The following is a 24,329-nucleotide window of genomic DNA, read 5'->3' as shown; positions in this document are numbered from 1 at the left end:
TTTGGAATGGCTATTTTTGCTCATGAGTGTAACTTGGATTAAACAATCAGTTTTACAGATAAGCGAGTTAGCATATAAAGAGTGGAATGAATATAGTGTCTGACAGGAGGCTTACAGTCAGAGGCATGGAAATCCCCTCATTGAAACCATGAACTTAATTCAAAATACCGCTAAGACAATATTGTCAAATTCTGAGATTGAGCCTTTTTCCATATGAAGGAATGACTCAACTAGGCAGGTTATATGAAGACAATGTAAAAGAGATCCAGAACTGCCATCTAGAATCAGTCTCATTACACAGCATTCAAAACAGCATCCGATGTATTAGGATGTAATCATGATTAATCTAGAATTATATATAGTTCTGAGGCCTTCACACAGGAGTTGTGTAGTGAAACAGGGAACTAAATCAAGCTGCCTGCACTTAAACTCAACTATTTATGCAAAAATATATGCACATTTTACAAGTTTCAGGTGGGGGATATGAAGCAAGATTGAAGCAAATTTCCACCAAATAGCAGAGATATCGCCTCAATTTAATTTCTGAATGCATTCGTAAGGCTTTACCTCAGTGTATGGGTTTTTCCTCCATCTTTCTGCCTGCTGTTCCCTCCAGTCCAGGAAAAGAAGATGGGCAAACAGCTGCCGCAGCAGTCAGTAGTTCAGCAGAGCAGACAACACAGCTAGATCTGTGGAGCGATACCAAGCATCAGAGAGACCGTCAACACCAGCAGCTGAGAGGGGTGAAGGAGCAGAAACACAACTGCAAACGGATCTAAACAGAGAAAAAGTGTGGCAACACAAGAGGCTGTTTGTGGGTTTTTTTTGGTCACATTGGATGACAGCTCACTGTCGAAACCAGCCATGAATACTGGCTGTAGTGATTCAGATCCAGTGACTGAGACATCATACTACAGCTGCTGCCTTCAGATATCAGGATTGTATCAGATTATCTCTGCAGGACAGGCAGCGTGCATTTTCTCAGTCAGAGTCAACTTGATTTCCTCTACTTGCAAAATATAAAATGATCCAGCAGCTCTGGACAAAAGAAAGCTCCATGGCTGCTATCAATGTGGGCAGACAGTCATAGAAAATGGCTGAGGGCAAGTTACCCTGAGGTGGATCTAAACTCATTCAGTATTAGACAGATTGTGACCAAATATTCCACATACAAGTCATCACACAGAAATCATGATCACTTTGCAGACAACTTACTGTATAGCTGAAACTATATATAAGCAGCACCCAAAAAGTACACACACACACAAATTCCAGCTATACTCCCAGATTAGATACTGCATGGCACCATTTTAATGGCTTCTCCATGTGTGGCCTGGAAACAGGTCAATGAAATGAGCTGCATGTTGCAGGAAAACTACACTTTGCAACTTAAAATCATCACGGTTCAAAACTGCGTCAACAGAATATGGAGATCTGTTCCAAATAAACAAAACACTAAATGCAAGCTAAATGTAAAAGGTGCTCTTTCAGTAAATGCTAAACTGTTCAAAGTTACAGTTTAACTTTAGAGCCCGTTTGCTTACAAGCTCATTATGTCACATTTCATGGCAACACACGTTACTGTAGCTGAGAAACCTCTCTGCAGCGGAAAACAAACCTCTTGTCTCTGCACATGTTGCATGTAGAAGTAGTACCCAAGAGACTCAAGAGTGGTCGTTGTTGTAGAAGATTAAAATCCCTTCTGACGGAAATTGGCAGCAACCGTTTGTGCGATGGTTGGTGCAGCAAACTGGCACTGAGTGTAGAAGAGGCTGTAGTGGAAGAGGGCATTCACTGCACTGCTTGATTAGAAGATAGGTTTCAGGTGTTGGAGGTCCCGTTCAGGCGCGATATGGTGCAAAGCTCTGCTGTGGCTTACCTACAGGCTTGGGTTGGGAGTAAATCAGTTCATTAATTTGCTCCACAAAGGATGCTACATTTAAAAAGATTCATGTTGGGACTTGATACATATCAGATTAAATAGTTATTTATTTAGAGTGATACAGCGGTTAAAAAAAGCTAGACATTTCACTTCCTGACTTCCTACATTACTGAGTTAGGGCACTTTTTTTTCGGTCAGAAGTACTTTATCAACACTTTATCCTGTGGATCGCAAATCAGATTTAAAGCGTGACAGAGACTCATTATATATACAGTATATACTAGAAGAATCTCTAAAGAATATTAGTCATAGAAAAATTCCACAAGACAAACCTGGTTTACCAAGCAGATTGACTTTATTTGTATCTTTCATGATAATCAATTGTCATCATCATCGCCAGGCTCACATCAGCTGACAGAGTTATTGCCACCAGATCCATTACCTTCACTGTCACCATCCACTAAAAGGATGTAATTACATTCCCCTTCACAGGCCCGGGACAAAAGCTACAATCTGGTGTGATATTGACAATCTCATTATCAGTTACATATTCATTAGTTTAGATACTGAGGACGTTTTCGGTGCTCGAACAGGAAAGCCTGTTTTTTTTTTTTTTGTTGTTTTTTTGTATTTTTTTCTTTTAGGCTTCACGTATTGTGTAGGACAATAATGCTTTGCGTGGGACATTATTGTTTTAGCTCCAGACAAAAACAACTACCGTACACTTGTGGGGACCATTCATTTACTTCATGGCTCACGAGTAATCCAGCTGCATTAAATATTGATCAAGTAATAAAATTAATCATTTGGAGGTTTGTTTCTTAGCAGCGATGACAAGCGACTCAGTTTCACATGATTACAGCTTTGTTACAGCGTTTCTGAGCCTAATCGTGACGTTTTCTGGCAATAATCTCACCCTGATTTTGCAGAATGTCTTGTTTGACAATTAAACTGACGGTAATTCATGCTTTTTTTAAGCTCAAATGACTTCTTTACCGTCACATTACAGTCAAACAACAGCGATGGGATTTATGTGTTTAGATAAAGACAGAATTAACTAGAAAATGTCGCATCGACACACAGCTGCTCATAATCCCAGTACAAAAGCAAAGGCCACTGCTACCAAATCAACACAACTAAGAGGCTCGGGAGAAGTCCAGTTTTTTCCCCAAATAAAGTCTGGTATCCGTCATTAAAAGGGCAGCATCTGGGATCAGAAAATACAGCACTGGCTGATGCTTTTAGTTCACGAAAAGTTCCCTCAATTCTGTTATATTGTCCTCGGTAACTGCTACTGAGCTTTATTTCATGGTGTGAAACATCGCAAGTTTGTTTAAACCGATAGTTTGTATATCAAAAATAAAAGCTTTGAATGCAGCTGGAATTCATGTGACATGTAATCAGACACGTGCGTCTTACAGTAAATTTGGTATGATCACGCGACTATGACCGCAAGGGTTACAGCTAAAGCATTGGCAGAAAGGAAATACATCGGTCGCATTTGTTTGAGCGTTTTGTAACGTACGGTGTTGGTAAGGTTACAGGACAAGAGCAGAATCATTTGTCCCCACAAACTCTTTGTTGACGCACATCCTGGAGCCGCGTCCCTTTATCTGTGTCACACAGAGCAACGCGGACTGACGATGAGTTACGCTGCGGAAACAGAGTCAGCAAACGTGAATTGTCTTTATCTAACAGTGATGTCATCTCGGTGATTGAAGCTCTCGTTGCTCGTGGTTATAAGTTCAGAAAGCCGCTCAGCAACACATACAAAGTCCAGCCAGAAGCAGTGGTATGAGGAATATTGCTTTGCAATCCATTTAGTCACAGTTCAAAGGAAAATAATACGAAGGCCGAGAAGGAGAAGTACGATCTCATCACAATAAAGTAGCCTACTCTGGGTGTTTAACGACCGGCCTCATCTCGACCAGTAATGTCACAACGTGTGCTTTTTTGTGTGTTCTTTTTTCTTTTAAATCAGTGTTGAACACGTCACCTGGTTTGAGATGCACATGCTTACTGTAAGACTCAACCCTCGGAAGACAGAACAGCTGTCTGACTCGCCGATGGCGTGTCCTCTAAAAACGTTTAAGGCTTTGCTGCCACCTGGCGGACAAACATCCACCCTGCCAGGTTCGACCAAAACATTCTGGGGTGGATTCACACCCAAACACCTGCGCCTCAGTCAAATACATAACATCCATTTTGTGGTAATAAAACTGTGCGTGTTGCTCACATGATTGACACACTTTTATTCAGCGATGTGTTCCATTTTGAGTGAATCCAACACACCTCGTGTAAATGAGCGGCGCTACAGCACCGATCACTTTATTGCGCAGTCTGTGTGCTGTTAACACATTTCTGTTTCTTTTGTTTAACTTTGGCATGTGAATGGATTTATGGGTGTCAAAAAAGGGGAGAGCTTGACAGGAGCGCAGCATGAACTGAAATCCTGAGCAAAATAGTTGGCAACGTGGGATACAAAGGCAACCCAGTGTGTGTGTTTGTGTAAAGACTGCATGTGCGCGGTGATTATGGATTTGGGATTAATATGACTTTTAAATAATAAAAAAAAAAGAAGAAGAGCTTTTTATAATGCTGTGGCTAAACATGCAAGCATGTGTGTGTGTGTTTGTAAGACATCATGGGCACAGAAATCTCTTGGCACACGTGAAGCGACTGACGCACTTTTGACACACTCTGAGACAACAAACGGAGCCTATAAATATCCAGCAACAACACATAGAGGTGTCATACACTAGTTTCAACATAAGAAATAAACCAGACAAATAAATGTGCAAACAAGACTCACAAGAAAGATAACCGGATCTATACATTGTAGTCCATTTGATTCTTAAACTCACGGGACGGCCTGAATAACTGTAGGCGCGTTACAGATTTCAAATTAAAATCATAAAAAGTTTTTTTTTAAAGGAAAAAGAACAAGCTCACAAAGGCATTTGCATGTTGCTTAAAAAATTAGCCTGGAAACTCAAGTATGCAGATGACATAAAAGCAGCAGATTACAGACTGAATTGAGTTTTCTTGCTTCGTCTTCGGGTAAAGAGTCACATTTACTGGTTTTAAATGGACGTCGTGAGCAAAAACGCATCCTGGGCAGAACTCATCAAACCAAAGTCGAACAGGAAATGAGCTCGAGTTTCAAAAAGAAATCAACACGACTTTGCAAAATAAAATAAAATAAAATCAACACTGTGGGTTGGGTGCTTGTTTTTGTTCAGGGACATTGATGAAGACAGTCTTATCCACAAGTTCAGAGGCTTAAATTACAATTAATTATGTAAAAAACAATTGTCTTTTAATCTCACATCATCTGCCTTTGTCCACTTCTCCAGTCTCTTAGAAACTCTTGTCCTCGTCACCCTGATTCCAATTATATGTCATGCTCCCCAAAAGTTCCAGAAGATCCGGATTCAGTGCATGTGAATGTGTGCGCGTCCACGACATCAAACCTGGTCAGCAGTCACGCTCGTCTTTTTCCCTTTTTTTCCCAGCAAGTTGCGCCGAGTTCCGACCGACTCCGGGTCGGACGCTACAGCATCCACCTTTGCGGACAGGTGTGTTTGTGTGTGGTCAACGTGTCTGCTCCCCACGTGGCAGATTTCCTGTGAACGTCATTCTTTGAGTGTGCTTTTCGTAATCATGTCAGAAATAAGCAGAGAGAGCAGGGCGGAGACCCCTGCCTCGTCAGAAAGGGGCGGAATAATCCTTGAAGGGGTCCTTTGCATTGACAGATAAGAAAATGCTCATCTAACTAGCCTAAGTGCTACCTGCGCAGATTTAATGTGCTTTGCGAAGTAACGCAGCACAGATGGTTTTACGTTCTGTGCCAAGTTCCTCTCCTCGGCTGATTTTTTTTTTCTTTCCCGAAAACTTTGTTCAGACGGAACAAATTAGTCCATCCCTGCTGGATCTCTACTGTTTGGCACTGCATCTGCAAAAGTCGCCATTATTTGCTACAAAGCTACTAGTAGCTCATTCACATGCATCTCTATGCCAGCAATGGTTTACATGTTCTATATTCGGCGTTTTATGGTGATTGTTCAAAAAGGAGGAGGTAGCAGCTTGGCACAACCTTCTTTTACGGGACTGAAATCTGATCCTTGTGACCCATACGGTGCGTTTTAATCTCCTCAACAAGTTAGTTGTCTGCACTGAATATAGATAACAGCTTAAATGACTTGTTTTTTTTATTTTTTAACTGCAGGAATGCCAGCTGAGCTCCCCTTGCAGTCCAACATTAGGGACTTGAATAGGAGGGAAGTGGTGATTTTTCCATGCCAAAACATATACTGTGATATATAGGATACTGTTACTGGATAGGTATTCTGTTTATTGTACGTTTCTTCATTCTGTACAGGTGTATCGTTGGGAACAAATGCTTCGACTTATAGCAGAACTGCTCTGACAAAACTGGTGGGAATTACCTACATTTTACTTTTGCCGTTAAACGCAGTCTTTTCATTTCTCTCCTCAGGCTCCTCTGTGCACTGGGTGTCTTCACTGATATTATAGTGCCCTCATAAATTGCTGAAGTCTCGTCCTGTTCCTTTCAAAATAGAGAGGTCATAAAAGAAAAACACTGAGTGGGAAATATCCAGTTTATAACATATAGTCCTTTAGGAGAGATCCAAGCTTACAGAAGATGTGATACGTGGAGTGAGCCGAGGTGAAATGTGATCTCAGCGTGTCCAGCAGCAGACGGGAGAGTATAACCGCCACTTTAAAAAAAAAGAGGGAAGAGAGAAGAGTGAAGGAGGGAGGATGGAAAAGAGGAAGCGAGCAAATGATGGACCAACTTAATCTATTTTCGTACAACTGCCTCCACTTCACTGAGATAATTCGACTGTCATTAATTGCAAAGATCTTGTTGAACTGGCCGTGTTTTCAGAAAAAGGCGATCAACGTGTTTTTCAGAATGACATCTGTCCATCCGTTTACATGGTTGTGTTATTCGGTGAGGAGAGGAGTGGGAGGAGGAGTGAGTGAGTGGGAGAAGGAGTTCAGGACTTGTGATATAATGGAGGGAGTGGACAAGATGGCTTGAGAAATGAGGGGCTGAGCAGCAGAGGAAGCAAACTGCTCTGCTTTTTACAGAGTGTGTTTCTTTCTATCAGCTCCATAACAGTAATGGGCAGAGTGGTGGGGAGGCTAATGGTGTAGGGAGGCGTAAGGCGGCATGACAAGATGAGGAAGAAGAAAAAAATATTAATAAAAATAAAAAAAATCAATGGATATAGTCTTTTATTGGCACGGTCTACTGTGAGAGCAGCTGGTCACGTGATGATGGAAGACCTACAGAAGATTTTATCTTTCAGGGGGACCTGTTGGGATGTTTTTTGGGATTTATCTCTTTATTTGATTCCAAGGGTGTTGCATCTCTGTGATGAGTCAGCCGTTTTCTCCTCAGTTGGTCGCTTTGATACATTTTCGTAGCTTTGAAGAATCGTGATCATCTGTAAAGTGGAAGTTTAGAGCCATGTAGTCTGTGACGACTTCTCATCGTCTTATTTCCCTGACGGGCTTCAGCCAGTCTGAGTTTTATATTTACGTTGTTTGTCTTGAAGCCATTTCTGTCCCTCGACTTCACCGCAATGCATTTTGGATTTGTAATGACCTTTTTTCCTCTCTGCTCTGCTCTGTTCTGTTCAGAAAGATTCTCTCCCAGTTTTTCTTCTTCTGAAGTTTAGCTAAACCAAAGCTTCAAACTTTGAAAATCTATTTGCAGAAAGAAATGTAAAAAACCAAACATACCCACTACCACTCAGCTGGCTCAGAGTCATGCCACTGCTCTCCAAGCTGCTATTTTTAGACTGTACCCCTCCCTCTCCTGCATAGATAGAACTGGAAACAGACATTCTTTACTTTTCTGTATCAGATTTGTCACACTCATCTCTGAGCGCTAAAGCTCGCAACTGCAAGGATTTTCTGGCCTTCGCTCATTTTCTTGAACTCCATCTTATCTTGCGACTGCACTCTCCATCAGCTCTCCTCTACCTCTGAACCCGTGGGTTTAATGACATTTTAAAAAATGCACTGCATGTGTTCAAATCCCCTCCATTTGTTATCCTGGTCTTTTCTCTCAACCCTCACTTCTGACAGCATCTTCTCCTTTTTTACTATGTGAACTTCTAGTTCCAACTTCCTCCCTGTTGCCTTGGTAATCCCACCACAGATCTATTCTTACCTCGTTGGCGTTGCTCTGACTGAATCTGTTCTTCTCTTTCTGTGTGTGCGGTGCAGTCTATCAGCTCCTGCCCGAACCATCTTGTTCTAAATGTGTTCATCACATGTCATCACCCGCATGGCAGCTCTCCTCTCCGTGTATGATGAGGACAGGAAAGAAGAATGCGTCCTGGTAGGATGGAGGTCGATCCCTCTCCCCCTCTCTCACCTCTCCTCCCCCTCCGCTCTCTTGCTCCACTTCCTCATCCCTCTCTCTTCCCCCGTTCTCCCTTCTCACCTCCTCCTCTTCCTCCTCCTCATCTCCTTCTCCTTCAAGAACTCCTCTGGTCTCCTCATTGTTCTGTCTTGAGCCTAACCCCAGGAAACCTCCACCTCCACCTCCTCCACTATTTCCTCCTGCCCCGCTTCCTCCCCCATCTTCCCTGCTTCCTCCCAGCCCTCCCCCCATGCTTCTTGAATGAAACAGGTTGTTCTGGCGCCCAGCTCCAAGCCTCCCCAGAGAGAAACCACTCCGACTAAGCACCAGTCTTCCTCCTATACCTCCACCTCCTGGCCCCGCTGCCCTGATCCCAGCCACCGTAGCGTTCAGCAGGGCTGTGGTTCCCATCGGGGCCCTTAGTCTGGAGGGAAGACTGGCACTCGATGTGGTCCTCCGGCATCTGGGGCAGCTCTGCAAGAGGTAAGCCGAGTTGAACACCACAGGCAGAGCGAGTGGAGGAGGGTTGGTCCCCTGGGTGGGGGTGATGCCCGGAGGTCCAGAGATTGGAGTTGAGGCTGTAGGATTTGTCCCTGTACTTGCGTCTATGTCCATAAGGAGGGCTTCAGAGTAGCTGGGGACCATTTGCTGGTTGCAGCGAATGTGCCACTCCAGTTCAGTCATGTCCACTGTATTAACACGGGAGATGGCTCTGTAGCTTGTCCCATTCAGGCCCATTCCAATCCCAATTCCTCCTGGATGAATTCCATTTTCAGTTCCTCCTTCAACACCATCGCCTCTTCCACCTCCACCTGGCCCTCCTCCGCCAACTCCTCCGGTGTCGTCGTCCTCCCCGAATAGCTTCTCCACATGGTAGTGGACATATGCTGTACGATATTCTGATACTACTCGCAGCGGCCATGACAGGAGGCAAGCAGAAGCCAGCCAGAACACTTTGTGCCTGGAGAACCATGGCTGGTGAGCAGGATCGGGGAAGGCCAGGATGTGCTCGCGGAAATCCACATTCTTCAGGTGCATTCCCTCCCTGGCCTCCATGTAGTCGTCAAGCCCCTCGTTCTCCCCGAAGAATCGCGCTCGCTTGCAGTCCCAAAGAAATAAACATAACACGCTGTCAGAATTATACTGAGGAAAATATTAAGCCAATGGTTTTTAGTTTCTTTTATCAATAAAACAAGTAAGCATATGCAGAAAAAGAGAACTTTTTGAAGATTGATGCTCGTTGCTTTCAGCTCGTCTTACCTGGGTGAGGTAGGCAGCTTCAGCACGTGCACTGGAGAAGCTAATGTACACAAAAAAAACAAAAAACATCCCTGTGATCGAGCTCAAATCAAAGTCGGCTGCTTTTAGAAAGGATTGTTGGAGGTACCTGAAACACTTTGTGAAACGGAGGCGAACAGCAGGATGCAGCTGCAGGTCCAGCAGCTCTTTTGACACATCCTTGACACCGTAGCGGGCATAGTCAAACTCTGAACTTGAAGCATGAGTGTTCACGCGCTCGTGGTAGACCTGAGGAAAGAATTGACCGAGAGAAATAGCGCAATAAGGATGAAAATGGAAAAGAACCACCGTTACTAATTGGTGTTTTTTCTGCTCGCAGCTGTGTGCAGACAGCACTGCAATATCAACACATGAATTAAGACTTCATATCTGAGCAGTTAGGGTCGGTTGAAACAAACACCTTTCCGTTTGTCCCGTGGAGGAGCTCATTTGAGCTGATCTGAGATCTGCAACTCAGCATCGCCAGCAGCAATGCCCCCAGCGTCTCAGAGCAGAGATCGGAGCTCATTTTTGAGACTTCACTTTATTTACTTGGCGATGTAATCAGTCTTGTTTGGCTGGGTGGTTTAGAACACAGTGTAGCTACGAGACATACAGAAAGTAAATGAGAAAAGGCGTAAGCGTGAGTCGACTCACCTGCGTTGTTGTGTAGGCATCTCCGTTGCGGTATCTCGTCACCTGTCTGGTTCTCCTCACATAGTGATAGCTAATGGCCTTCCACCAAATACACGGAGTGGCCTGCTGAAGTCTCTGCACACGCTCATACACTTCCTGCACAACAGAACCAGACAAAAAAAATGAAACGACACCTTTAACGCATGCAGCGCACTTTCAGTGCAATGTGGTGTAAGACTGGCAGACACAATAATGAGTGAGTGAGTGAGTGTATTCTCTTTGCTCATATCTGATGAAACTGGCTTTGACAGACACCTGGAATTCAGCATTAGCCAATATCGCTGTCTTGGAGAAACAGTGCCAGCATTCCACCAGGTAAACCACGTACAGCATCGCCAGGAAGGCCAGGGGGATGTAGACATAACCGCTGGAGCACGGGCTCTCCAGGTGCAGGATGTCATTGTAGTAGGCCGCTGATGTGGCGTCGTCGTCGTCGCCAAGAAGTATGGACGAGGAGCCGAGAACGGGCACGCGGCAGAGAGCGCACCAGGCCAGCGTGGCAAAGCAGCCATACATGAGGAGGGTCAGGAGGAGGCACTTCCAGTGGGACTCCCGGCACAGGGAGGAGGCCAGAGACTGCTGGACTGGCCTTTGCTGTGGATGTGCACAGAGAGAAGGAGGAGACAGTTAAGATGCTCACGACTGCATGTAGGCAGAAACCAGAAGTCTGGTTCCTGGTGTTTTCCTTCTTTGGCTTGTATATCAGGGTGCGCACCACCCATATCAGATCCCTTTAACCACAAGCATATGTAGAGTTCCATGAGCTGTTTGACACTGAAGTCAGCTTCTGATTCACAGCTTCTGATTCGGCAATTGTAGTTTTTCCTTTCAATTTTGAAAACGGGACCCATTGTGTCAAATTTTACACACAGTTAGCAAAAGCACACAGCCAAGAAGAATAAAGTATTTTTTCTCCTTGTAGAAAGATATTTTGTTGTCATGTGTTGGTCTAATTCTGCTTGAATGAGTTGTAAAAGTACTAATTAATTATTAAAGTGCCCAGTGAAAGGACAAAAATAAAATGACAAATCACAGTGAGACCAATTCTGCAAACTGATGGAGGTATTCATCGACTGCATTTCTCTCTATATACTCAAGAGAGTATACTTCTTAATGCATATCTTCTCCTTCTTCTGGTTTTTTTTCCTCGACTACGGCCTCAATCTCTTCCTTCCTCTTCCTCTTCCTTCTCCTCCTCAACAGACTCCCCTTCTCAGCCTCACTCTGGTGTCTTCCAAGTTTGCTGAAGACGGTTAACTCACCTGCTCTCTTTTCACAGAGGTCCAACCTGATTGGCTCGTCTACAGTTAGGCCTCTGTGTGTGTGCACACCTGACGGTTGTGTTTAACCACTTGGTTCAGAGCTGTGGTGATTTGAAAGCCAGTGCTCTGAAGTGTAAAAAGAATGGCATCGTGATAGGTTTCTATGTCTAAAAGTCTGAGGCTACAAGTCAGCTTATAGCTGTGCAAATCTGGGCTGGTGTTTTGCTCTTTGAGTGTAAATTTGATCTTATTGTGGATTGTCTTTCATTTTAGTGTTGAAATAATTGTGATTAAACAAAAAATGTAAGGGGGGAATTAACCACTTCACTGATTTTTGTGGACCTAGACCAAACTTAAACAAATCACAAAGTGTGTTTTAAGGTGTTATCTGTCAGATAATTTATTCCAGATTTGACCAGTCTGAAAGCAATAAAGCAGTCCTTCTCTGCCTTTCCCCCAAACTGCCGAATGTGCTGCAACAGCTTCGCCATTGTGTTGTGGTATGTTGTGGGTGGTTATGAAAACACCTCAAGGAATGCTACAAGTGTTCTTGGTCCAAGGGGACCGGTGAGAGTGGTACACACCAGAAACAGGGAATCATACTGACCCGATGCAGCCAGCTGTGGTTCTGTCCTCACCTTTTACACAAAAACACGTCTCATCCATCCCTCCACATTAAGACTCAGGCAGCATTTCCTATTTTATACACAGATATAATCTGTATACATTATGGAACCTTTTTCTCTACAATCACTCATCAGTGAGTATATGTTGGGGGTAATGTTGAGATCAGAGGAGCAGGGAATCAAACCGCTGTCCATCTGGATGGAGGACACCCACTCCATCCGCTGACACAGAACTCAATTGATTTCAGGTGAATCTTGAAGAAGACACAGATTTAATGTGCCTCGAGGCCCCTCCGGTTCAGTTTTAAAAAACCTTCCTGTTTGGTAAACAGTGAGCTGTTTCCGCCCAAGTGTGTAGGCTGAGGGCTTGACCAGAGGAATGCATTACACAGCCCCATACCCATCATAGGATAAGTGCTGCGTATTAAGGCACATGCAGTTTATTCTGCCCTGTAAGTGCACACAGGCTTACTTGCACTGAAGGCCTCACATTACAGTGCACTCAAACACACACACGTGCTTCAGATACACGGATATAGCTGCTCTAATGTGTGCCTCTTCCTCTGTTGCCATCTCTCCAGCCAAACTCCCATCAACATGAACATTCTCAGCATTGTAATGCAGCCAGCGGAGAGGATGTGAATAATTTAGATGAGAATGAAGCATCTAGACTGTTCTCCAACCAGCTGACTCTATTCCAACAGTGGCGGCATGTTAGTGCTGATGCAATCTGTGTGTGTGCGAATGAAGGAGGGACAGAGAGCTCATGCCAATATATGTACGCATCGAGAGAGGGACACCGTTCACATACGCCTGCTTTATACATGTTAAGGAGTGTTCATTTGTTTCCTTAAGTTGCTTCAACAAAGCCAAAGAACTACAAAGCAGATGAAAAAAAAGAAAAGCAGATGGGATGACACCGGTGTCCTTCCCTCCTCGCAGTCAAGTCAGCCAGTCCTGTCAGCACATCTCTCCTTCCATTTATCTCACACACAAGCCCCCTTTCCCTCCCTCTTCATCACTCACTCCTTCTCACACACACACACACTCACTCTCAATTGTCTCCATGTCCGGCCCCGTGGAGCCACAATATGATATTTGACTGGCTGCAACACACACACACACACATTCACACACAGCCTTTCATTTTTTTTAATACCACTGCACATCAAGGGCAAGTGGTGAGAGACAGAAGGAAGGGCACCCTCACTCTGAAAAAATGCCCGTGGAAAGCATCCAACTGCAGATTTTGAGATCCAAAAATAGGTTACTTTAAGAAGTCAGGTAATTATCAGTGGTACCAATTTAATATCGTGTTTTCTTCTTGCTAAGTGCCTCCTCTCTCTCAACATCCTTTGTTCTTATGTAATTGTTTTTTTTCCTCCTTCCCCGAACTTTCCCTCCCACCTCTGAATTATTTGCTCTCCAATCTCTCCTCCCCTCTCATCTTCACCCCCCGTGTCTCATCAGTTACATCCTCTCTGAAAGTCTGTCTCTAAGTGGATTGATCGGGCTAAATGTGTATTGCATTGAGCGCGGGGGTAAAGAGCGTCAGAGACCGAACCGGTCATGAACTTTTCATGAATGCAAAGTCTAAAAGGAAGCAAAATCATACAGAGAGGAGAGACGTGGAAATGGCAACACTGACAGAGACTGCACTTCTCTCTCTCTCACTGCCAAAATCTCCTCTATTTGTCCTTTTCCCTCCTTCTCTATCCCATTTTTCCTTTGCTCCAAATGTCACCGTCACTTATTTCTTGTAGTCTTTGCAGATAGTTTGTGCCAAAAGACAAGAATATTCCAGCTATGAAAACGGCACCGAAAAGGGTTTGGATCGACATTTTCATCAAGGTTCTGCGGCAGTGAGGCCACGCTGCAGGGAAATCAGCCCACAAGACAGAAGTCAAATTATTCCTGTTTGCACTTTCGGTGCCAAAATGAGCAGCTCTCTTTGAAACAGAAGACAACAAAATGCGCTGTCACTGAGCGACAGAGCCTCGAGATAACTTAGTTTCAAAGCAGCGGTACCACTTATAAACCAGTGACCCCGCAGTCGGGGGTTGATGTAAAGTGGAGTACATTACCGTCATTCTACTTTTAACTTCACACGATGCTTGCTTTTAAAAGATATTGTACCGATGGGCCGTCTTCAATCATCACAGAGCTGCTAATGTGGGGTCAATGTCATAATCCAGCAATAATGTGCACGCTCACATGGTAAACTGCAGTTTTAACTGCTTTGTTCACATAACTGGATGTGTTATGAAGCAGAATATGTAACAAGGTTTAGACCCAAACGCAGACAGAGAAGGAACAAAATGAAAACAGACTAAAGGCACAAACCACACAAACAACAAGCTGGCAAGAAACAAAGAAAACTGAGGAGTCATTAGCGATTGGATAGCTAAACCAAGTGTGGGAAAAAAAGGTCCAGAAAAGTACAGATGACAGAAAGAAACAGAATAAAAATCAAGGGAAATAAAAACCAAATCAAAATCACAGACCCTGGCAGATGTAGCTTGAAAAATTAAATGCATAAATAAGCCTCCAACCGACACACGAAGGCAACACACAGCTTTGTTTGTGAGGCTTGTGTAATTTTCACCAGATCCATCTGTGATCAGCAGACTGACCGGGTCAACCTCCGTTCAGAATGAAATATACCAGACTAAAAAGGATGCGGGGCAGGAGAACACCGCTCGCTTTGAGGAAGAATTTATGTTATCCGCATCTCTACAGTGAGCTGCAGACTGATCATGCATGAGATGGGAGGCTTCGGCACAGCTGACAGGTCATATGAAGATGATTAACCAGTGTCACCATCTACTCCGCTGCAGAGATGCAGAGATGTGCTGACATAATTCTTCTATAAAACTCCACATCAGGGTATCTGCTGAGCCAACCTGAAATAAAGGTCTTTACATGTGTCTGCAGGAACCTCAGATTTTATCATAGAAATTAAAAAGGGACTGTATGTGTCAGTCATGCCAATACCAATCCATATAATCTATAACCAAGACCAATAATACATATTGGACAGCAAATCTAATCATTTTCAGTGTCTTCTCACTGATGTCTTTTACAAGATAATACATAAGAAAGTAAACAACTGTTGATCGAGCAAATCTTTCCCTTATCGCATTTCCCAATTTGCACATATTTGATTCCTCTCCTGGAGCCTCTGTCACCCATCAGAAATGTTAAAAGGTATGCATGTTGACTTTTACTGTGGTTTTTAAATGGCAGATTAATATGTCCCCTTCACACGTCACAAACACCAAAACGACTTCCACAAAAGCCGGCGCATCTTCGATTACAGCTCCTCCAGGAAGCTCTTTTCTACTCCCAGTGCATTTCAAGAACTGAGATTTTCTTGAGAACACTTGGCTGTGAGCAATTTCAGGGTCACGAGGCACGAGGATGGAAGAGAGAGGAAACAAAAAGCACAAACTGTGTGTAAATATGACGAGCCTTACGAGAATCCAGCTACCTTGCAAGATAAATTATTCCCGGCTCCTGAGCTGTTCCTCAAATGTCCCTAAAGCACAGAATCTGACCAAAACGTAAGCAATCGCATAATGACCAGTACCAATCCCGTTTAGCTGAGAAGGTAGTTCTTGCTGAAAAACCCTGCGACCTGCTTGTGTCACAACCTTGTTACTGTTGAAGCTGCCTCTGAGATCAAAGACAAATCTCAGTCCCCTAAGCATCGTTATAAAAAAGGAAATCCATACAGCCTGGTCTTAGGGGTGTCAGCTTTCATGTTTTTCAGGCTGTAAGTTCGGATCGACCGCCTCACAAGCCCTTAACACAAACCTTCTGGTTTGACACTGTACCAGTTTCACCGATGACATAAGTTCCGTGCTGAATTTTTAAAGGACCACATTACGAGACAAAATATATTCCAAAGTATCCACAGCCAGCACACAAGTGTCTGAAGCTGGCATGAATCCTTAACAACAGAATGTTTATTTAGACATGCATCTCATGTACCCCCCCCCCCACACACACACGAGATTTCAGCCAGTCGTTTGGGTTTTAAACAGTAGATATGTCCGCGAGTGTTTAACTAATTGAGTGTGCTTCAGCCAGTGAGTGTTTCTGAACTGAATAATTCCAACTCTCTGCCACATAGGCGGGTCATGACCTTTGATAGAGACCAGCATTATAACTCATCAGGTACCATCTGTAGCATCTACGTATGGCCAACAGAGGACAGTTCATTTCACACCCCGTCTGAACTTACCTGTGCTAAACGCTTTGTAAAAGAGCCTGAAGATGGTGTATTTTTCACATGGATGGTTTTCACACATCCCTTCCTGCATTAAGGTGAATAGCTCTCAGTCTCAGCTCGCACTGATTCAGCTGGTTAAGTGTGACTGGAGCAGCTATAATTAGCAGTCCCAGCATGTGGGTGGTGGATGAGTTGCGGAGAGGAAAATGTGCTGTTGATGCCTGCTGAGCGCTGTTAAAATAATTCCCTTTCATCAGGACTGAATTGAGTCATTTGGGGGATGTCAGGTTACTACTACCTTCGCTGCAATAGCATACGAGCTGGTAGCACTTTAAGAGTGTCAGCCTACGCTAACATTATTCCTTCATCTTTTAGAGTGTTCACTGGAGACTGAAGACCCACCACTGACAGTTATCAGCAGGATTAAGTCTCTTACTCGGAAAACAGGACTCACTGAAAGCAGCAGCATGTATTTCAGCTGCAACTCGCATCATTCACTCTACTATGGAGGCAAAAGGCATATAGTAAAAGTTTTCTCCAATACAAATGTCACAAAACATCCAGAAAAAAAACCTCAACCAAAAAGAAAAAGGAGCACAGAGGAAGAGTGCAGGAACTGTGTCTGGGATTTAATCGTACAACACTGCAGCTTACACCAGTTTCATTGATAGTGGCAGGTTGAATTGAAGCTTAAAGTAGATGCAGTCTTCACAGCATCTGTTAAGTAGTTTTTCTAACTCCAGGTGTTTTTACGCGTCTCTTTATGCATCTCACTCTGCTCTGTAAATGTTGGGACCGATTTGTTCATTTATCACAAATAAAAGACTGAAATATCTCATTCAGAAAAAGGTACTCAGACCTGTGACTTCACAGGTTCTTAAAGCATCTTTAGCAGGAAATTGCAGCCTCAAGTCCTCTCATTTTCCTTTGGAAGCTTCTGGCGTTGATCTCAGCAGAAGAACTTGAACTCAACCAGTTTGGACAGGGAGCATCGACACACAACAAGCATTTTCACGGTCTGTCTGGGACGTTCAGACTTTTACTGGTATCATGTCTGGTATCATTTCCTTCCATCCTTTCCTACGGATCAGATCTCAGATCACAATGCTCAGCCAACAAATAAAACAGTTTTCTGTGACTTGTTTCCAAAAAGCTGAATGAAGTTTGGTGATTCCATCATTTTGGACAGTGGTTGCATAGTGACATAAATGCAACGTGGACAGTTTTTGTTTCATACCAAGGAAAGTAGTGTTTGTAAAGTGTTGTTTGCTTCAGTTAAGCCTCTAAATGCATCTTCCACCACGACCCATTAAGATTTAAAATCATTAGAGCGACCACAGTGAGTGGGGCTGCAGAGTGCTTTCATTGGCTGAATGATACTATCGGCGATCCCATGTACTGTGGACCCTCACTGTAGTAACGAAACGTATTCCTCACAGTGTAGAAAATGTCAGCTGAGAGCAATGAAAACACGGAAATCTGCTCTTTAACCTGTAATCTCTCCTCTGAATATGTGTTAGCGTAAGTTTAATTGGCTAAGGGAGCAAACACAAAGCAGCTAAATAAAAAATGTTTAAAAATACACTGAGCTTTGAACCACTAGGATTTTACTTTTTCATATCATGTGACTAGTGGCTTAATGTCAGTTTAACAAGGCAGAAACCAGAAATGCAACACATGTAGCATGAATCCCTGTGTGTCGAGTTTTGCAACTGTGAATGCTTTTAATCAGGCTTCATCTGCTTAAATGAACGAGCCTCCTCTTGATTTATAGACGGCTCTTAGCCGCCTGCCTGACTGACTCCGTTAGACTAAGAGGTCGGTTAGTAGCTCCAAACTTCTTTATTCAAGGAGGAAGGTTTTGTGTTTTGGGGCACTTTGAATCCTCCAGAAACTTTCTCGTGTCCTCACCCAGATCTGTGCCAGGTGTACGGAGGACCATCACCTCAACCTCATGGCCTTCATGCAGGAACCTATAATCGACAATAATGACCCTTTTTAATTATGTTAAATAGATTAAAGGCATTTAGGCAAAGGTGGACATCACATGGACTATTTCCAGATGTAGGATGCAATTGTCATGCCAAAGAGTTTGCGTACTAACACAAATAGAGTTATATATATATATTTATTAATATTTTTACTGAATCACTTTTAAAGTTATTCAACTGGATAAAACTGAAAAATGTGTGTGAAAACTTTCCGCTGGCACCGTATGCCGACTGTTAATGTAGCTTAATGTCTTAGTTGACCTACATATGGAGGGATGTGTGAATCAAAACTGCCATTTTAATATCAATTGTGCAGTTCTACTTTAACTGTAATTATGCCCGTGTAAGAGCAAAATAACTGTTGAGGAGATACAAGCAGATGCTTGAGTTAAGAGGAAAGAGATGGGAGGATGGGGCTGTAAAACTCCATCAGGCAATTCTAACACAGGAAGGAGATCAGAAGGGGACGATGAGAGACGGTAATGGAGGCAGGGAGCAGATGCAGGCTGAAATCATTGCATTACATCGCACAGTCTGCAGTGCAGGCACAGATAGACAGAGCAGAGTGGTTCAAATAAAGTGAAAGTCATTCTCTAACAGGCGTAACAATTACATATTGTGTATGTTGGTCTTTAAATCACCACTGAACAAGCCACTAGCCACTTAAACAAGTCTTCTGTTACAAGAACTAGTTGGAAAATCAACACAAACTCCTCTTAACGCTGCAAAGGGAGGCAGATTTATTGCTTTTAAGCAACCAGAATGAAATTCCAATCATCTGCTGCGTCTGCTTTTTTTTTTTAAAGCTATTTGTGAGGCTTCACGGACAAAAAAATTAAAATAATTAAACTGATAAAAAAAATTAAAAATCAGCAATTAATCAGCAACTATAGAAGCCCGATTAAAGGAGAGCTGAAAAATATCCGTCTCTCTCTGAGTCTTCCAGGAGTTTGGTCTATAGAGCAGAGAGCCAGGGCTCCATCACCTCAGCACTAACATGAAAACAAACGTGCACGTCTCTGCTCGCTGCGCACAAACACCAGCAATCAGCTCCAGTGCACTTTTCAGTCAGCATCATCTTTACCCACTTCTCAATCCTCCCGGATGTGCGTCACATTCCTTTATTTTTTTGCATGACCAGACCTTTTATCGTCCCTCGACTACATGATCTAATGGGAAAGATTAAGCAATTTTTTTGTGATATTTCATGATTTGACATAGATATCAGATACTTTCATATTTCAGGAGACAGTTGAATCTATTCAAGACCTGAAAGGTGTCCAGTTTTCATGTAGATCACTCAAAATGCGTAACTACGCAGCTGTCTCACCCTAACGGTTACGGTCCAGTATTGATTGGGAAATCTGCGCCTCTATTGGTCATCATCATGATCCTGACTCCCTGGAGTCGAGCAGAGGAAGTTAAACGTTCATGTTTGTAACAGAGGCTTTTGCATTTGTTCTACAGGACAGAGGAAGTGTAGCCCATTCCCAGAGTAGGTGTAAATGATATACTGCTGGAGATATGTGTGTAAGAAAAAGAAAAAATAAGAAATCTACGCTGTAATTCCCTGTAAAACATTTAAAAGGAGATATTGTATCCTTAGTTTCTTCAAGCATTAGCACAGTTATCTGAGGTCTTACTTTGGTCAAAATACCTGGAAAAACAGCACGACATCTTCTTTTTGCCATGTCTGAACACTTCTGTTCAAAGCAGCTCTTTTTAGTGCACGGAGTGAGCCACGCGTCTCCTCTGCAACCCCCTCTCTGCAGCAGGATCTCGCTTATTTTGGATACTTGACTGGTTACTCTATTCTCAAATAGTTGAATTTCCCTCATCTGCAGGCAGAGCATCGACAGCTGTTCTGATCCCTCTTTTAGGTACATTCTCGTTCGAGGTCATGCATTGGCCTGGCCAAGGTTGGTAAAATACTGCACTGCAGAAAAGCTGAAGCAGCTCAATAACCGAACAGTAACTTCAGGTTTTTGACAAACCGAAAACTTCAAATAACTCCTTAGAAGTTGGTGTGCGTCATCTTCAGTGCCTGTTAGCCTGACCTATCCTGAATGAAAAAATAAATAAAGTAAAAAACATATTTCTCAGACACTTACATTTCCCTCATTTGAAGTTCAGGCACTGAGAGTTGGAACTGATCCCTTTTTGTGGCTCAGATTCTTCAGTCCAGCGTTGAACTGGATAAAAAGTGGCTGCTGCACATGCAGTCTTTAGCCAAGTCTCGCTGGAACATTACCCTCAAATATCGTTTATCCATTGGGCTCTTATGTCCTCTGAGGCCGGGGGTTGATGTAAGATGCATGCTCCTCAGTACAGCTGACAACAGGGCATTTCCAACAGAAGCTGGCTTCATCGGTCGAGCAGGGTGGATGTCAGCAGGCGGGGCTCAGAGGTGGAGGCGAGTGAACTTGATGAGTGAGACAAGTTTACACTGAAAATCTGCACAGCTCGATGAATGAGAACATTTCAAACCTCGGGCGCCCAAAACAAGTTGTGTTTGTGTTTTTCCCTGAATGTTTGAAGTGGTACCGACTTCAGATGCCCCAAATATATGCTCTGGAGCACAAAAAAGTTATTTTTCCATAGCTCGCCCCTCAAACTACATAACTGGACATCACAGGTGGAGATAAAAGACAGGGATGCAGGATCATTTTTCTCTGCACTCTGTCTGTGAGGTAGCATTTCCCTGCAAATCTGAATGGCTCACTGAAGCACTTCTTTTCCAACCCAGGTGGTCCCCAAACAAAGTGTCAGGGTTGTGTTTTCTGAGTTTTGGGGTTGATGGTCACATCAGACGCCCCTAATATATGCTCTGGTGCACAGAAAAGGTCAATTTAATTAAAAAACAACATTCCCTTTAAGATGCAAGTAAATAAGCAAGGCTACAGCTGAGGAATGTGACTCCACTCACATTACGTGTGATTGTGTAATTTTGGATGTCAGGTGGGCTGTGATGTAACCCCCTAGTGTATTTCAGAGGAGACAGCTGGCAGATGACATGCTCTACTCTACTGAAAAGACCATCCACACCAGGTAGTAACACATCGTCCAGCAGACATAGTGACTTTTATTGCAACACAGGTTAAAGCCCCTTGAATCTAAACCACACCTTGATCTCCATTCATATAAAAGCCAAAGTCCTTCTCTATGTCCTTGCCCGTGTACATGGCACGAAGCACAAGCCAAGATGTGTTTTCTCAATGAAAGAGCGACAAGCGTAACTATGCATGCACTACAGTAGAAATAACGGGTTGTTTGGGAACCACCATCAATGACACGGAGACGCAAGGTGGGAAAACGTGAAACTATCCGGGCTCTTTCTATTCAGGCGTAAACAAACGTGACACCGTGAAGGGGGGCAGAAAAAAATAACCCAAAGATGTCCTTTCTTACCTGCTCTCGTCCCGACCCTTCCTCCAAAATGGGCTCTTCTGCCGTGGCCGTCTCTCCCTCCGTCTGCATTTTCTTTCTTACCACACCTTCCTCCACCTGACAACCGACCTCAGGCAGCTCCCAGCCCGGTAACGTCCGAAGGCAGGGACCTCCCCGGCGGAGCAGGGAGCTCGGTCACCCCATCCGCCGCAAGTCGGTATCCAATTTCACGATGGCGGGGCCTGCGGCAAATAAGCATCATCTACCCCTGACTCGGCGGCACCCGCTGCGTCCTTCCCGCGTCTCCTCCAGCTCACTTTTTATCTTGTACCTGCTCCATTCTGCGTCTGTCTGGTCGAGGAAAAATGGGACTCACGCAGCCAAAGTCAAAGCGCCGCCGCACTGCTTGCCTACTGTTATTGCTGAAACGGCCGCCTCTCGTGGTAAGAGAGGCTCACTCGCCTCACTAGGGGTGCGTATGTGCACGTGAGAGCGCGTGACCGACAGTGACGGAGAGTAAACCGGACAAGAGTCAAGGATTTCACCGACTGAGCTGCACGTATTTGTTTAAAAAGTTGAGAGTAAAGACTGAAAAAAAATGAGAAACGATAACAAGCATGACTGTACTGATTTAAATTTGTTTGCTCGTGGCAGCACCTTCAGTCGGGTCCCCGTTGACGTCATACACCAACATCCCCACCCCCATCGGTTCACCTGAGAGTTTGCACGCGAGTTCGACTCTTGCAAGGCGGTAGAAAAACGTTAGCCCATTAGCTAACGTCCTGCAGAGGAGTCAGAAATGTAATCGTAGAAACCTCCAGCAAACCCTTCCATGCAGTACCCGAGGCGTCCGAGCATACAGGTGGAGCGAGACCGCCACAGACTGCTGTAATTTTTTAACATATGTGGTCGTCAAGATGAGCGAATGAGACAAGTGAAGTGAAAGGGTCTGAACGAGTTGACGCTTCCATTCAATTTAAATAATCAGACTGCTTCCATGACAAAGTCATGTAATAAAAAGGTGTTCCTGTGGCTCAGTTTGTCCCAGTGAATGATATGAATAATTTCAAAGATAATTTACCTCGTTTTGAAAAACAAACGTATCGAACTCTTCATTTGAAACACCTCCATGTACGCCACAGCACTCTTGTTGGCCTTTGCCAGTTTTGAAAGAAAAATGGGGAAACTTTCCCTTTTCTTGAGTGCTTCTCCTTTTTGCCTGGCAGAGATTAGGAAGGATTCCAAAATGAATGGTCGTATGAAAATAAAAGTCCCTGGTTGCCATGATTCGAGGGGTGGGTCAGCTCACCCACTGACTTATCTCACTACACTTTGAATAAGTAATATTTTGTTATTATGTTTAGAAAACTTGTGCATTGATATTGAGACAACTTCATCATATTTGAGTGTACTGTAGTATTTCAAAATAGTATGATTAAGTGCTTCTATTATATCCCATTATAGCATTCTAATACTCAGACTGGAGGTGAAAGAGTACTCAAAGTCAATAGAAAATCAGGTTCTTCTGTCCCCAACAGTCCAGGAGCATCAGACTCTGTGTGATCAGAGCAGTTCAGCCAGTTAAAGATAAGCTAAGTGAAATCTTTTTCTCGTTTATCCTCTGAAGAAAGGTTATCAGAGCTTGGTTTCATTGTTATACATAGTCTTTTTTCTCTGGAATACATTATTTCTAATCTGAAAAAAGAGGAGTCCAACATCCATTCAGCCCATGTAGAACTCACCAGGAAGTCCATCCACCCCCAGACATTTTTCTTCAATATATGAACGTGTAATGAGCTCATTAAATGCAGCTTTGTCTTAATGGCTTCATTCATAAATTTGCCGCAGTAGCACTGACATAAACACAAAGACAGACTGCAGCTGATCAGTAATATTCTGCTAATAGTGCTTTCTTTTTGTCAGCGCAGACGTAGCTAACATAACAGCAACGTGACACAGCAGCCGCCTCTGATGGAGACTCCATCATTGTACACCATCAAACCTCCAGCTAGTGCCCCCCACAAGGGTGCAGCTGCAGCCAACAGTGAGGGTCCCATCTTCTTTCCTTGACTGTTTCCAGCTCAAGTTAAATCCTTTTATATTTAACAGCCAACATGGTCTCGGTTACACAAAGCGTGATCAACTTGGACTTGTATGTTATTTTTACAGAGGAGTGTCTTAAAAATGTGTTTTCAGTGTCCGGCCCTTAACTTTTAGTTTCCCTCTGAGTCTGAACTGTAAGTGTCTCTTTTTTTGAAGGTGGTGATTTCTGCACATGGAGTTGAGCAGCTTCCTCTGTGTGTGTCTGCATGTGTGAGACGCTTCAGTGACGGCTTCATCTGTGGAGCCCTTCATCATCCCAGCTGGGTTGAATGACTGGTTGGGTGCTCTGAAGCCTCGTTCTGGTTCTCATCTCTCCTGCTGCTTCCTTACTTGACTCCAAACGACATATTCCTCCTTGAAGTCTGTTACCCTTTTCTTGCCTGACCACACATGTCTCCACAACAACTCTATCTCCCTCCTCAAAGGCCTTCTTCCAACTGTTGTGCAGATTTTTCAGGTCCCAGGTG

At 43.7% G+C, this 24,329-nt stretch overlaps 1 protein-coding gene across 1 annotated transcript; it reads right to left on the bottom strand.

The window, feature by feature from the left end:
* Positions 1-2,218: 2,218 nt before the first annotated feature.
* On the bottom strand, positions 2,219-22,321 carry LOC140282158 (transmembrane protein 151A). Its single transcript, XM_072376737.1, has 6 exons — positions 21,781-22,321; positions 10,515-10,853; positions 10,221-10,355; positions 9,673-9,812; positions 9,546-9,585; positions 2,219-9,383 (listed from the first exon to the last, which is right to left on the bottom strand). The coding sequence occupies exons 1-6, from the start codon at positions 21,847-21,849 to the stop codon at positions 8,190-8,192; spliced, it is 1,917 nt and encodes a 638-aa protein (XP_072232838.1). The 5' UTR covers positions 21,850-22,321; the 3' UTR covers positions 2,219-8,189.
* Positions 22,322-24,329: the final 2,008 nt, after the last annotated feature.

This window comes from Leuresthes tenuis, unplaced genomic scaffold, assembly GCF_036924035.1.
Source record: "Leuresthes tenuis unplaced genomic scaffold, fLeuTen1.0.hap1 SCAF_22, whole genome shotgun sequence".
NCBI classification, from domain to species: Eukaryota; Metazoa; Chordata; class Actinopteri; order Atheriniformes; family Atherinopsidae; genus Leuresthes; species Leuresthes tenuis.
The sequence above is the reverse complement of the archived record's forward strand: the minus strand, read 5'-3'. Positions and strand labels throughout refer to the sequence as shown.